Genomic DNA, 16257 nt, shown 5'->3' on the forward strand with positions numbered 1-16257 from the left:
TGTTTATTTCAGGTACTTATATAGCGCCATCAATTTACGCAGTGCTTTACATACATATTGTACATTCACATCAGTCCCTAACCCTCAAGGGGTGTACAATCTAAGGTCCCTAACTCACATTCATACATACACATACTAGGGCCAATTTAGACAGGAGCCAATTCACCTACCAGCATGTCTTTGGAGTGTGGGAGGAAACCGGAGTACCCGGAGGAAACCCACGCAGGCACAGAGAGAACATACAAACTCCAGGCAGGTGGTACCGTTGTTGGGATTTAATGAGAAACTGGGCCTGTCCACCCGTCTTCCTATAATTCAAGATAGCCTCAACCTCGTATTCTTCATTTCCCTCAACCAGCAGTGGAGCAGGCGCCTCCGGATCTCGATTGGGAAATCCACTTGGAATATGTGGTTTTAGCAAGGAGCAATGGAACACCGGATGAATCTTCATATTAGCAGGTAGTTTTAATTCGACAGCTACAGGGTTAATCTTTCTCTTGATAGTAAATGGTCCCAGGTATCTTGGACCAAGCTTTCTCAAAGGACAATTCAATTTTAGATTTGCCGTGGATAACTAGACTTTATCCCCTTGTTTCAGTTTTAAGTTGCCCCTTCTCCTTCTGTCAAAAACTTTTTTGTTACTCGCCTGAGCTTCGGAAATAGTTTTTTGCAATATTTCACCGTTCCACCTGAGGAACTCCATCCTTTCTTGTACTGCCGGGACAGCGGGTTCCACTGGTATTTCCGGAAGGAAGGAGGGGTGATATCCATAGTTGGAGTAAAAGGGGGATTGCTTGGTAGCCGAGTGAATGGAATTATCGTATGTGAACTCTGCTAATGGAAAGAGAGCTACCCAGTCATCCTGTGAATATGAGGAGAAGCTGGGAGAGGGCTTATGAGGTCTTATTGGACACGTCCCTACATAATGACCTGCGTCACCACAGTAGAGACAGAGATTTAACTTCTGTCGTCGAATACATTCTGCAGCGGACAACTGTGGTCTCCAAAAGCTCCTTCTAGATGGATTAAGATGTTTTCTTTTATTAATGAGTAACTCTGATGGAACAGCAGTTGTGGGGGGCACAGGGATCCCCATTTCTGAATATATCAGAATCTCCCCATTAGTTTTCTCATCCTGTCTTTCCCAAATCCGATGGCCAATGTGGATAGTCAGGTCTATCAGGTTATCCGGCCTGGTTGGTACCCCCACTCGGGCAAGCTCATCTTTCAGGGTGTCAGAAAGGCCAAGACGGAACTGGTAGCAGAGAGTAGACTCATTCCATTGAGTATCGGAACTCCAGATGCGGAAATCGGTAACATATTCCTCAACAGGCCTTTGGCCCTGCTCTAACTTGCTGAGCATAGATTCAGCAGTCTGACGCAGGAACGGATCAGCATAGAGTTGTGCCATTGCTGTGAATAAGAGTCCACCGAAGTTAGAGCCAGATCATGTTGCTCACGAAGGTGGTGTGCCCAGGATTGGGGTTCATTCTTAAGGAGTGAGATAATGAACCCCACTTTGGTGCTTGGTGATGTAAAGCTTCTTGGAAGCAGGAAAAAATATAGCTCGCAGGAGTTGCAAAAAGTTTGGAACTTCCTGCAGTCTCCCGTGAAAAACTCAGGTATGGGAACCCGGGGTTCCGGTGGAGGAGAAGTTCCATGAATCATACTGAACTCTGTTTGAGTAGTTACATCTGAGACTGCAGAGAGGTCCGTGGCTGTGGGGTCATCAGACTCGGGTAGTAGTTGACTCTCAAGATGCTCAAGGTTTCTTTGCAAATCTTGCACCAAGTAATACAAGGCAGATACTGATTGACAAATGTTCCCCAATGCAGAGGCCTCCCTTTCAGACTCCATCATTGGCTGACTGGTACTGTCACGTACCTGATGGGAGACAGACAAGGTCGGCCTCACTTGTGTCACTATCCCTGACCCCACTGGAGTTGGAACAGAGGGAGTCTAGGACCCAGGGGAACAAGAGTGCCAGTAGTTGTTGTTTGCAGCTCTTGCAGATGATGACTCTGGAAGACCGATGATCTTCTGATTTAGGCACAGTAGTAACAAGCAGAGCAGTTCTTGTAGATTGCCAGGCGTGCACCAGAGCAAGGCACGTAGTGAGGGTAAGAGACAGGAGCAGTGTCATGGGAATAGCCAGGGTCATCAACAGTCGGGCAGCACAGTACAGAATCAGAATGAAAGCCAAGGTCAGGAGCAGAGCCGAAGTCAGGAACCAGTAATAATCAGGAGAGCAATCAGAGTCAGGTGAGGAACAAGCCAGGTCAGCAACAAAGGAATCACACAGGAACAAGCAGGACACAGGGGAGCTGAAGACCAGTCAGCACTCAACATGAGCAGAGACACTCTTTAAATAGGCCGTCTGGAGCCAAGCTTCGCCATGCGTGTGCACATGCGCGATCGCGCATTTCTGCACGCATGCGCACAACTGGTAATTCTTCTCAGAATTCCTATGTGCATGCGCATTTCCAATCGCGATTCCCTCTTGCCGGAAATCCCTTAAATCACCCCTCTAGGGGGTGTAATCATCAGGGAACCTTTGGGGACAGATTTACACCACTGGTTATATTACGGACTTGGACCTGTAAAGAACTCTGCAGCTAACTCGCACACTATACTAGGAGTCTGAAGAGCACCACAAGCAGTCACAAGCAGGCATCTCATTTTCGTCATGGCGGAGTGCAGGTGCAGCCTCCAAGCTCTCTCGCTGAGGATCAGCTGATCCAGAAGCCTTTATAGTTCTTTATAGCTCTCCAAGAAGAAAAGATGACCATTCTCTTAGGCCACTAGCATATAATTGAAACATGGTAGAAGTGGAAGGGGTTATAACTGGCTGAGCAACAGATTTTTTTGTTTGACAGTATCCAATTCTCCTGTAGGCAGTGATATAAGTCAGTTGTCCCTGAATTACTTCTGACCATGTGTCTCTTAATAAACAATTAAGAAAATAATACCTCTGAAGTTTTTAATAGGAAAATATATATGCCACAAGCATTATTTTAATATACACTGGCACGTGTGATTTCGTGTAAGGGGTCAGTTTTACTTTAACCCCTTGGCACCTCCCAGCCCTTTAAGGGGTTTGAGATGCTGGGAGGCTGGGCGGCGTTTATGGTCATGTGACCGGCGTGATGGCTGTCACAGAGGCCACATGATTGGAAAGGTCCCAATCACAAGTAATGATCGGGACGTTTCCGTGAGGTGCCAGTAAATATGCCAAGAAAGCACAGGAAGCATGCTTTTGGCACATCTTTGTTCACCTTTGGTATGCGAATATGCCGCTGTTCAGCATAAAGGCTCAGCTGCTAAGAGGTTGCATATTTATGTACCATCAGTGCCCACAGGTTAAAAAGTTAAGTATGTTCAACAAAGCATTTTAGCTGTAAGAATCAAGGTCAATTTCATAAAGTAATTGAAGTATGTTGTCCTACCTACAGATGACCAAGTAAGACGATATCCAGTAGCTCCTCGGACCTTAGTCCAGTAAGCCTGAATTGTTCCAGTTGTGATGTTCTGCAGTGTCAAGCTTTTTACAGGGACCAGCTTTACTGGAAATAAAAATAAAGCAAACTAAGTGTGGAGACACTGGATGACACCAAATAAAGTCAAGAAAGAACTAGCAGAGCACCATTAGATGAGATTATAAACTTATATTTCTAAACAGGTAAAATTAATCTAATATTAGATATATTACCACATGTCAAGTGCACGCGTACTAAATAACGTGCAATATTATACTGGTTTTATATTACCACTCACACTTTTCCCAGTGCTCCCCTGACATTGCCTCATTTCATGCTTTTCTCCCTAGATGGATGGCACCACCTTTATTTGAGGCACCATCCAGGGTCAGCATCTACTCCGTGAATTGAGATGATGCCTCAGAGATGACACAGTCATGTAAATCCTAATGTCTGTGCAGATCACAAATATCTGACATTGATCAGCACCCTGCTCCAGCCTTTTACCTTGTGATGTGTTACAGAATTACAATGAACAATCTGATTACTTGGAGATGGTAGACTAAGGTAATGCCTATTTTGGCCTACAGGATACTGATGACATCATCCTAACCTAGAGTTAGGTTATAATGATGCTCAAAGACAACTTTTTTTTTATTTATCAAACGTATAGTGGTTTTAAAAAAATATATACTGCTGATATACAGTATATTGTTCTATGTCGAGCAATTATTCCTGTAAACTCGTAAAATTAATGACAGATCCACCTCAAAATTTTAAAGGCTGTTTTTATTAATATACAGTTGTGTTTAAAAGTTTGCATACCCTTGGAAAATTGTATGCAGTATTTACCATTTTTAAAGAAAAAACATGAGTGAGCAGGCAAAACACATTTCTTTTATTTCTTATGAAATTCATATTCAACTGTAGGTCATAACAGAATGGCACAATCATAAAGCAAAACAAGGCAGCAAATAAACAAATAAAATGACCCCTGTTTAAAAGTATGCATACCCTTAGTTCTTAATACTATGTATTTAGCATCAATGACACAGTGCAGTGTTGTGTAGTAGTTGTCCATGAGGCCTTGAATTCTTGCAGGTGGTATAGTTGCCCATTTGTCTTGGCAAAATGCCTCAGGGTCATGCAAAGTCTTTGGTCCCCAGAGTAGCCACTCCAGAACCTTTACCTTTTTTCTGCTGTAACCACTGGAGGGTCAAATTGGCCTTCTGCTTAGGGTTAATGTTGTGCTGGAAAGTCCAAGCGCATCCCATAAACAGCTTTTGTGCAGAAGAGTGCAAATTGTCTGCCAGTATTTCCTGATAACATGCTGCATTCATCTTGCCATACATTTTCACATGATTCCCCGTGTCTTTAGAGCTTGCATACCCCCAAAACATCAGTGAGCCACCACCATGCTTCACAATGGAAAAAGTATTCTTGTTGCTATAGGCCTTGTTGGCCCCTCTCCAAACTTAGTGCTTATGGTTGTGACCATAAATCTCTATTTTGGTCTTGTCACTCTAGATTACAGTGTGCCAGAAGCTGTGAGGATTGTCAAGGTGTTGTTGGGCATATTGTAACTGGGCTTTTTTGTGGCATTGGTACAGTAAAAGCTTCTTTCTGGCAACTCAACCATGCAGCTCATTTTTGTTCATGTTGCATCGTATTTTGCTCCTTAAAACAACCACACATCTTTTTCCAGAGCAGCCTGTATTTCTCCTGAGGTTACCTATGGGTTTTTCTATGTATCCCGAACAATTCTTTCGGCAGTTGTGGCTGCAATCTTTCTTGGTCTACCTGACCAACTGATCCCAGAATGTTCCACTTCCTTATAAACAGTACTGACTGGCATATTCAAAACTTTGGATATCTTTTTATATCTATTTCCATCTTTATAATTTCCATTACCTTGTTCCACAGGTCTTTTGACAGTTCTTTTCTGCTCCCCATGGCTCAGTATCTAGCCTGCTCAGTGCATTCACCTGAGAGCTAGCAAAATCACTGACTATTTATACACAGACACTAATTTCAATTTAAAAAGCCAAATGAAATTAAAATTAACTTTTAATTGCCATTTTAATGTTGTGTGTCACCTTGTGTGTCTGTACTAAAGCCAAACATCCCAGGGTATGTACACATTTGATCCGGGCTATTTGGGTGATTTCTGTTATCATTATGGAAAGGATCCAAACAATAATGTGATAATAAATGGCTTCAAATGATCACTATCCTTAAATAAAAGACAGGGCATAATCAGTCATATTTTCAATATCATTGCCAAAATTTCACGATTTCTGCCCGGGTATGCAAAGTTTTGAGAACAACTTTAGATTACATATTTCTTTTTTTAAATGATGTTGTTTATGAATAACAGGAACTTATTCACCAACCGTGTAATAATTACTGTGAAATCTACTTTAGTATCTTTACATCCATACTATCAATCTGCTTAAAAGTTTGTAATTTGGCTTGAAAATACATTTTTATTTATTTTCAAGACAGGTCTCTAAAACCATAGAGAATTAAACAGCACTGATGACTGGTCAGTTTCAGGAAATTAGGCATTTTTGTCACTTTAACTATGGTATCTATTGGTGCAGAATAGTTAGTTTCAAGACTCTTATATACCTATATTCACTTTTTAAGACCCTTATATAGGCAGACCAGTACTAGGACCAGACATACTGGGCATTTGCTTTCGAATAAATCTATTTTTTCCACCTAGCACAAAAAATGAATTTTTTTCTTCTCTTTGGTATTTCAGATTTGTCTGTTAAATTGATAATAATATGCCTGTCAATACTGTTAATAATTGCTTACTAACTTTTGCAAATTGTTACTGATGGTAAATAAACATTCCGCAGATAAAACAGGAACAGTTTTAGAGTGTATTCATTAACTAGTTGCAATTATTCAATATGGCATTGTCTTCAAACATAGTAATCACTTCATAGGTCACAATATTTTCTACATTTCTGTTTTAGCTAGGTTAATTGGTTCACTTACATGTACGTCCCATTGCAGATACAGGCTCACTTGGCCCTTGTGGATATACTGCATAGATACTGACGGTGTATTCTTTGTCTTCTTCTAAATTATCAATAACGTGTGAGGAAACATCTCCTTTTAAAATGTGCTCATATGTAAATCCAGGCCTGTTTGCTAATGAAGGTAAAATAAAACTTGTCAGAGAAAAAAAAAATAACATTATCTAGGCCAAAGTGGAGCTATTGTTAAAATTCATACTTGCCACAACATAGGGTACGTTGTTGAATGATAATACTATTTTGAATGTAATAAAACTTTGTGCTACCAAATTTTCTTATGTGAACTAAAGACTAGGAAACCTAGGTCATCTGGTCTGTTCTTATTGGCATCATAGGTGTTTGCAGGGTCAGTGGTAACTACAGAGAGTCTGTTCTTTTCAATAATATAGACCCTGTGCGGTAGACAAGGATCATGGTTGGGCACAACGTTTAGATATATAAACAGGCTATTGCAGTGGCTATTGCAGTGGTTACATTGGACTGTCAAATAGTCAGCAGAGCTTAACCATCAAGTCAGGCCATCTAACAAAGTGAAATAAAATAGAATGGCTTTACTAGCAAGTAAAGGTAGCATTAGGTGCATTGTGGTGCCTACTCCTAGGTAGAAATGTAACATTTTTAAAATGTATTTACATATTTACAATAAAGTTTAGGAACCCCACTAGATGTTTGTTATATGTTACCATTCACAAAACATACCGAAAAATATATATTTTTAAACATTTCCTACCTTTCAAGTTGTTTCATTGGAGCAAGTTTATATACAGGACCAGGGGCAGACTGACCATTTGGAAACTCAGGCACTGCCCGAGGGCCCGGGGTCAGTAGGGGGCCCCATGAGATTCCCCTGGTACCTTTTTCATAGGCTTTTTTGAGTTTGGCCATGGACACAGGGGCCCCATGATCCCCTATTGCCCGGGGGCCCCATGAGTTGTCAGTCCGCCCCTGTACAGGACACTATAGGCAGCTCTTATTGCTTAGAATATATGACAATGTGTAGAAGCAGGACAAAGTTGGGGAGTTTTTCACTAACATGCAATGTAACACCCAAGTCTTGAGATAATGAACACTTTGTTAGGACAGTCAGTCATGAACACCTTGTTTACAACTGATAATAGAGATCTGCTAGCACAATGTAGACAGTTCATTATGGCAACATTCCTCCCCAGCCCCTCCTTAAAATTAGCAAGTAAAAAAAAATTGTTAAAATAGAAGCAGCAATTTTAAATATTTTCAAAGTGCGCTAAGTGAATGGGAACATGTAACAAATATAAAGTAGTAGTTATCACAATTTAAATGCAAATAAATTGTTCACTTTAATACTTTGAATAACAAACTCATCATTAGAGCCAATTATATAAAAAATTAGAAAATTAAATAGTTTTCAGAGAAATAAAAATCTCTTTTCAACATACAAATATAAAATAACAGTTTTTAAATATACAGATAGATCTTTCATGGTTTTTTAGATAACAAGAATACAGACTGTTATCTGTCAACCATGCTGAACTTGGTAAATTATTAGCAAATCCCACCAGCACAAATATGATTTAATTTACTGTGCTACTTACATCGTGGGATATAGATCTTGTAACCTTCCAGTTTTCCCAAAGGAGGAGTCCAGGCTACTTTTAAACCAAAAAGAACTTCTTCTATGACTCGGAAATTGGTTACAGGAGGCACAGCAGCTTTTCAATATAAATCAATCAGAATAAAAAATTAACATGTGTTTATTAATGATTTACACAACTAGGACAACAGTATCATGTTATAAACATATTATTTAAGCTTGGCATTAGATAAATGGTCTCCATGAAAACTGTTCTAATAGTACATTTATAATAGCAGTAGTCCTCAAATATATTTAATTACTTAGTCATGATTCTCAAGGCTTTCATCTGGCTGGCAAATATTTAATGGCTGTGCTAGGGAACCATTTTCATATTTCCCTATATGTGAACTGGGATCAGCTCAAACTGGGCAAGGCTTTGACTGCACTTGTGGAGACATGAATTTGTGTAAGCATATTGGGACGAACGCGAGATCGCTGTCACCAATATGTGACGAACGCGGCGTCAGACCCCAGCCCTTCTCACTAAACTCATGACCGAAGGACTAGCCAATCTACAACCGTGATGTCACATGCGTAACAATGCCACACCCAGCTGCACCCTGCACAATGATTTTCCAGCTAATTGGACCACAATCTATGTACTGGCAGCCTGAGCGATTGTTACTGGGTCAGGTTAATTACGCAATTAACCCTTCACACTGCCACCACCTCCTTTTTGTACAGAGAAAGAGGAAACTCTGCGATATCCGCAATAACACTATAATGGTTGAGGTAATCATCTGTATAACACGGTCACCGCAGGCCGGTTATACAGAGGGTTAAACAAACACAGTAGCATTCTTTTTAGAGGCAGGAATTCATAAATTGCAATTAAGAGCTATAGAAACAGTTCAACACTTTCAGAGGGAAAGATTTATTACTAAAAGGTCAAACAGGGTGCAATAAAAATATTTACAGAAACAAGATGTAACCAATATATATATATAAATATACAGGGAACAACAGCACAGCAAAGAGATAACAGGGAGAGGTTAAAGGGTTAAAGTATTTGCCAAAGTCCTGGGTTAGCAGATCAAGTTTCAGAGTGAAAGGGTACGGGTCTCCCCAGGTGGTATTGATGTTAAAATGGGAGAATTCTTCAACTTAGCTCTCTTAGGCCTGACAGCCCATTTTGTAGTTCCCTAGCAGGGGGTGTCTCTGAAGTCAAGGACCAATGCCCCGTTTAGGGAGGGATCGTCGGGCGGAGGCCTAAACTATAGCCAAAATCTCTCATAACTCTTATTTTGCTCATAACTTTTCCTATGCACAAGTGACATTCCACACGCGAGTTGATTATTATGCAGACACGTTGGAGGATTGATTACATATGAATTATGAAATTCTACACTGAATGGTTCACGAGATCTACTTTTCTGCTTCCCTATGTATGCCTGGTTTTTATGTAAGTCTCTCATATTCCAAGATATGAGACATAGGGGAAAAATTGATTTTTAAAAGTGTTAGCTGGTCCCGCCTTCCTTGGGATGTCTTTGAACTCCTGGGAAGGCTTGCTGCAGCTTTTACAAGGTGCTACATTTTACAGGTTCTTTGGACAGTGAGGCCCCAGCTCCCTTGGGGGTCCTACAGCTCAAAGCCCCCCTGCTGGGCTCTGGCCTGTGACACTTTTAACACACACACACACAACTGCCATATGTCACTGTGCCTCTCAGAGAGGGAGGGGGAAAGTATGAGGGGAGAAAATGGAGATTCTTAACAAAATGGAGGCTGCGTCCTGCCTCTGGTGCGCACGTTCACGACACATATAGATATATAGATACATTTAGAATTACAGTAGGTCCATCATAAGAGAAATAAAGGGGCTGTTATTGCTGACAACCTCTGTAAAATGGCAGCTGTGTGGTAGTTATGCTGATCCTCTTGATTAAATACTTTCTGTTTATGCAGATTAGGAAAGTCATAGAAAAGGTAAAAGTCCTTATCTGCATATCTATTATGGGCTAGTGTTTTTGAGGTAAGAAGGTCAAAATATTAGCCAGGTAACTAGTCTTCTTTGAAAGAAGAGTAAAGTAATGTCAGCCTCTATGTTTTTCTCATGACAGATTTCCTTTATTTACCTTGTGGATGCCATTTTCTTGGAGACAAACACAGTTTTTTGTGAAGGCAGAGAAAGTCACACCACTCCACACTTCTCTGCCAGACTTTTAAAGGAGGCAACAAAAAGTAATCTCCATATTTCCAAAAAAATAACTAGGGTTGAAGTACCCAATGGTACAGGAAAGAACAGGGCAATTTCATTCCAATAAAAGTGCTCTATTGTAAAAATGAAAGTGTAAGAAACTTTGATGTAACACAAGAAATGAATAATGTAGAAGGACAAATGCAACATGCTTTTAGAGGTGTTTGGTTTGCATTTCAGATCAGTTTAAAATGCTGTTGCGAAACTAAAAAAGTACATGGAAAACTGGCAAATTACACAAAATACAATAGACATATATGCAAAGAACAGGAATATATAATTCCAATAAGTATGCTCTACTGTAAAAATGAATGTGTAAGAAGCTATGGTGTAACACAAGAAAGGATTAATGTCGATGGAAAAATGCAACATGCAAGTCTTATTAAGTAATGTTTTAAAAGAGGATGTGTATTTCTTCGTATTGATACTTCATTCTGCTAAACCACAAGTAAAAGCAAACGCAATGCAAGCCTTCATTGCCGTATATATAAAATATAATCTGATGCATAAATTAATAAAACTTGATCAACTCAAAAATTACAAGTCAGCAAATATTTAGTGAGAAGGACAAAATGAAGCTAAGCAAAACTTACTTGTTTTCCCTCTGACCGTGGCTGAATCTCCAATGACATTGGGGTATACAGCAAGCACAGTAAATAAATATTCAGTGGTTGGCTTAAGATCAGTAACTAGCACAGTGTGTTTGTCTTTGTCCAACATTATCTATTGAAAATAAAAAATACAAAATATTATCTTTGACTAGTTAATGTAAAACCAAAACAGTAAGAAAATTTAAGTATTCCTTGCTTCATTAGACATAAGTGAAGGAATGCTATCATGGCAGATTAACATAGTGACATCACCACATTGACCCTACTTGTCTGCATATTGTGGTCTCCATATACATGTTCCTGTGTGAGATAGCTTTTGGGGAATCCTGATCATGGTAAAGGACACTGAAAGTCACAAAAAAAAAACAAAGTATGCGCAGGCCCAGAGGTTCCTATCATCTTGTAGTCAGCTCCACTGTAGTTTAGGCAGTAAACAAGACTGCATTATAATTGTACATTACACCCTTATATTATCTGTAAGTCACTACAATAGGCAAAGTTCATAAAAATGTATAATTGAGCCAGGTTGACTGAGCATTGAAAAACCCCAAGACCAGAAAGTCTGAAGATGGTTTGAATTTTGTGTGTTGTGATATAGAATATATAATATATCATATATTATAACATATTATATTATATAATATATAATATATCTTCTAAATCACAACACACAAAATTCAAACCATCTTCAGACCTCCTGGTCTTGAGGTTTTTCAACGGTCAGTCAACCTCACTCAGTTATACATTTCTATGAACTTTGCCTGTGACCTGCGACACAGACCAGCTGAATAAAAGAAATCCATAGGTATAAGGTAACAGTTGCACCGTGAGGCTGTTTTTTGGGTGGATTCAAAGACAATTTCATCAGGAAGTCACAGCTGGCTCCCATATCCAAGATGGAAGTGCAAGAGAACCAAAGCATGGTGAACAATCAGCTGTGGGAAAACAGCACTGGACTTCATGGACTGGTAAAAACCTGCTTCTTAAAATGCAGCAGCTTATAACTGCTAACTTTTAATATTTTACAACCTGAGTGAAGTTCCTCTTGAATGTTGGATGGATGTGTTATGATCATGACCTAGCAAGGTAGAAAACGTATCCTTTACAGGAGACGTTTGGGCTTAATAAAAAAACAAACACACATAACTCACCACTATGTTGCAGGATCGGTATAATGCTGCAGCTGTCCCACGTTGGCTCTAAGCCCGAGAACTGAGCGATCAAATTACCCCTCACCACTCAGTTCTCTACTCTGAGGGAAGAACACTGACTGTCAGTCACTGTTCTTTGCTCTGCCCGTACCCACACTCCCCGCCCACCGATCACTGAAATGCTGCGTTTGGGGAGGAAGCAGGTGCAGCTAGCTCCAGCTCTCAGTAGAGCACTGAAAGGTGGAGCCAACTGTTAATTGGGCAGCTGAATGGATCCAACAATATTGTCTGTACCCTTCCAGAGCCTAAAGCAGCTCTGCAACATTAGCTGATAGCAGACAATTGCCCACTATCAGCTAATTCTGGGTTACAGGAGAGCAAAAGTAAGTGCATTCCTGTGGCCCACAGGAGAAGTATGGCCAAAAAAGCTTTGCCCATACTTCTCTTTTAATAAATGTCTATCATTTCTAGTAATTACAACTTTGCACTTCATTCCTTACCTGTCTCTGGTCATTTGTATTAAGGCGTCCTGATGGTGTGAGAGAATTGAGGACAACTTGGTACCCGGTAACATCCCCTGTGGCAGGGCTCCATGTAACTCTCATAGAACTGTAACTTTCTTCACTCACAATCAGATCTCTCGGACCAATAATTTTTTCATCTAGAAGAGGTGATTGTAGCCGTATTAGTACACTTGCAACAGAAACAATTGAGTACTGACGTGATACTTTTTATATTTGCACTAACATACAATTTTGAGGACAAACTTTCGGGGTATGTCCCCTTCTTCAAGGTCCAAGCAGTACTATTACAAAGTTTTAGCAGAATGTTAGAAGAGATGTGGGGGATGAAAAAAAAAACAAAACAGAAAGAAACACACACACACAGATGTACACATAAATGGTTAAAAGACTAGGATTAGACTAGAGATAAGACACAGCAAAAGCAAAGACTGGGGGGGACAACACTCACAGAGGGAGTCATAAAACTGTTGGATAATGATGGAGGAATCCCATGTCCAAATTAAGGCCATTATCTCTTGGGTCAAATAGACACCTAGTTGCAAACAAGGATGAATTTGCAGACATACCATCAAGGAACATAAAGAAGATGACTTTTGCACACCTGTGGGACACCATTTCGCACAACCAGACCACACCATGGAAGACCTCAATATTTTAGTTCTTAAAGGAAATTTCAAATCCATTCAGGAAAGAAAAACTTTTGAACAAAGAATGATAATTCTATTTGACACAAGAGATAACGGCCTTAATTTGGACATGGGATTCCTCAATCATTATCCAACAGTTTTATGACTCCCTCTGTGAGTGTTGTCCCCCCCCCCCCCCTCTTTGCTTTTGCTGTGTCTAATCTCTAGTCTAATCCTAGTCTTTTAACCATTTATGTGTACATCTGTGTGTGTTTCTTTCTGTTTTTTTTTGCGTTTCACCCTTCCATGGGCTTTAATCATAGAGCACTATGATTAAGCCTGTGGGAGATTGAAATGCTTTAGAAGGGCCTGGCATGGGAGAAGACTAGCTGAAGCCCATCTTTACTTTCTTACACAAGGCTGACTGCAAGTGTGTGGCTTTATTTTTTACTATATGCCCAGACTCCGTGGGTCATGATTAACATAGTATTGGAAATTCCAAGTTTAACAAAACCCATGTTTCATTTTCTCCCTTCTGCCTCACTGACCTGCTGTCATGGCACAAGCCGTGAGTAAAACATTATTTTACAAAACTGTCAGCTTGGGATACAAACCAGTATTGTGTTACATTTAGATCAAAATACAGCAACACCATAATTAACAAGGAAATTAAAAAATGTCTACATTACAAAATTCATAAATAAAAAAAACAAAAAAAGGCATCTCATAACCAGAAACAGTACTCTTTACTGTGCCTTTTCAAAGCACTGTGTTTTTTTTCCTTGAGAAGAATCGCACGTAAAGAATACCTTAACCAAGGACAAAGCAGGGCAAAAACATAAATGTAACAGCAGTATTTAGAGTCCTCCCCCTGTGTGCCTCCTGCCGCCTTCTGACACAGCTGATCACAGATTGGGGTTAAGGACCAATCACAGCGCCCCTTTTCCTGGTGGTCAGCTGTGTCCAATCACAGCTGATCACATGTAAACAGACTTACCGTTAATCGGCAAGCCTGTCTGCACATTGTTTACACTGTTAATCAGGACACAGTGCAGCCCCATCAGTGCCAATCAGTGCCCATTGGTGCAGCCTATCATTGCTCATCCTGCCACCTATCATTGCCCATCGGTGCCATCTATCAGTGCAGCCTCATCAGTGCCCATCAGTGTAGCCTCACCAGTGCCCATCAGTGCACCCTATCAATGCCCATCAGTGCAGCCTATCAGTGCCCATCAGTGCAGCCTCATCAACGCACATCAGTGAAGAAGAAAATTACTTATTTGCAAAATTTTATAACAGAAACTAAGAAAAACGTGTATTTATTTTTTTTAAACAGTGGTGATTTAATACCACCAAAATAAAGCTCTATCTGTCTCTAAAAATGCTAAAAGTTTGATTTGAATATAGTGTTGCATGACCACACAATTGGCCTGGGCAGAAAGGGTGTGAAACTGTCCAGTATTTAAGTGGTTAAAAGACGTGATCTCTTCTATCATCTTGCTTTAATGGCTATAAATCAGTAGGATTAAAACTAATGAGCTTGTAGTTGTACATTTATTACCCCTTACAGTGAGCCAGATGGCATTTGACCCCCTTCTCCAAATAATGTTCTTTTATGGATCATAAAGTAAAGTACCCATACCTATATATTATGTTGCACCTATGATTCCAACATCCTAATTACTCCAGCTTGGAGTCACAAACATAAAACAGATTTGACAACACATTCTATAATCCATACATGGAAAATTATGATAAAAAAATGAAAAATTCAAACCAAGGAACAGCAGACTAAAAAGTTATTGCAGTTTATATAATGAGCCATAAACAGAAACAATTTCTGACCATGCCTATAAATCAGATCAGACATAGATCAGAGGATGTATATTGTAAACTTGGGTTTATTTACAACAATGAGTAAAGAAAAGGCAGACTGGGCAAAACACTTTACAATAATCCATAAACTGGAAAAATCTAAGAAACAAGTGGGGTTAACACAGGAAGTTACAAACTCCAGATGTGCTGCAAAAACAGTATGCACCATATGAACATACAGCTCAGTTGTTTGTCAGGAAACATTTAAATTGATCATCTGCAACAAAAGAAAAATAATGAAATACCATGAATTGTAAACTGGATTAGAGATGAAGAACAGACATTTACTGCATGCACAGTGAGTCACAGAAAAAAAGGACACCTGGCTTTCATAGAAATGCATTGAATCTCCACTTTAACATAAAAATAAAAAATGGTGTAGTGCTATACATTAACGAAAACATTTTTCAGACAGCTATAGTATTGAATTAAATTGTTCAATACAAAAAAATTAAGGCATTGTTAGAAGGCATTGGCACATACTAAAGCACGATACGTATTTGAGGTCTTATTTCGGAAAAAACAGAATTTGTGTTTAGAAGAGCTCCCACCCTAAAAGATAAGCTGGTCAAGAGTGTGATAGACCCTCCAGTCCAGAGGCAGTTCACATTTTTGATGGTGAAGGATGTTATGTATGCAGCCACTGTTACAGTTGCTGCAGGGTGATGAATAATATGAAGAAAAGGGAATCAATTAGATCACATATTACCAGTGCTTTTTTTCAGCAGTAACATGGAGGAGCACCTCCAGCACTGAAAGTATGTGATGGGAAGGGCTGCTGATGTGTGCTGGAGGGCCTATTGATGCTGCCTGCTGGGAAATCTTTTGTTGCTGGTGGTGGTCTATTGTTGATGGGGTGTATCTATTGTTGCTGAGGGAATCTAGTGTTGCTGGGGAATCTAGTATTGCTGGGGGATATAGTGTTGCCAGAGTGGATCTATTGTTCCTGGGAGATCTATTTTTGCCAAGAGGGTCTGTTGTGGTTGGCTGCTGGTTGCATGTTACTGCTTTTCTGGTTACCATTAATACATTCCTAACAAATTGATTCTGTATTCTCTAAAAGGGGGCAGTACTGGGAGGTGGGTAGGGGGTGGAATCAAGGGATGGTGCTCGGAGGTGGATAGGGGGCGCAAAG

At 39.9% G+C, this 16257-nt stretch overlaps 1 protein-coding gene across 1 annotated transcript in view; it reads right to left on the reverse strand.

The window, feature by feature from the left end:
- The window catches only part of LOC149462377 (uncharacterized), a 459390-nt gene that overhangs the window by 371888 nt on the left and 71245 nt on the right, over positions 1-16257 (reverse strand). The window contains exons 7-11 of the mRNA XM_089676871.1: positions 12598-12758; positions 10929-11058; positions 8098-8214; positions 6486-6641; positions 3447-3563 (exon numbers count right to left, since the gene is read on the reverse strand). Of these exons, the coding sequence (XP_089532997.1) occupies positions 3447-3563; positions 6486-6641; positions 8098-8214; positions 10929-11058; positions 12598-12758 (681 nt within the window). The remainder of the gene's footprint in view (positions 1-3446; positions 3564-6485; positions 6642-8097; positions 8215-10928; positions 11059-12597; positions 12759-16257) is intronic.

The sequence above is a fragment of the Staurois parvus genome, unplaced genomic scaffold (genome assembly GCF_062004578.1).
Source record: "Staurois parvus isolate SC_StPar_1 unplaced genomic scaffold, SC_StPar_1.0 ptg000175l, whole genome shotgun sequence".
NCBI lineage: Eukaryota > Metazoa > Chordata > Amphibia > Anura > Ranidae > Staurois > Staurois parvus.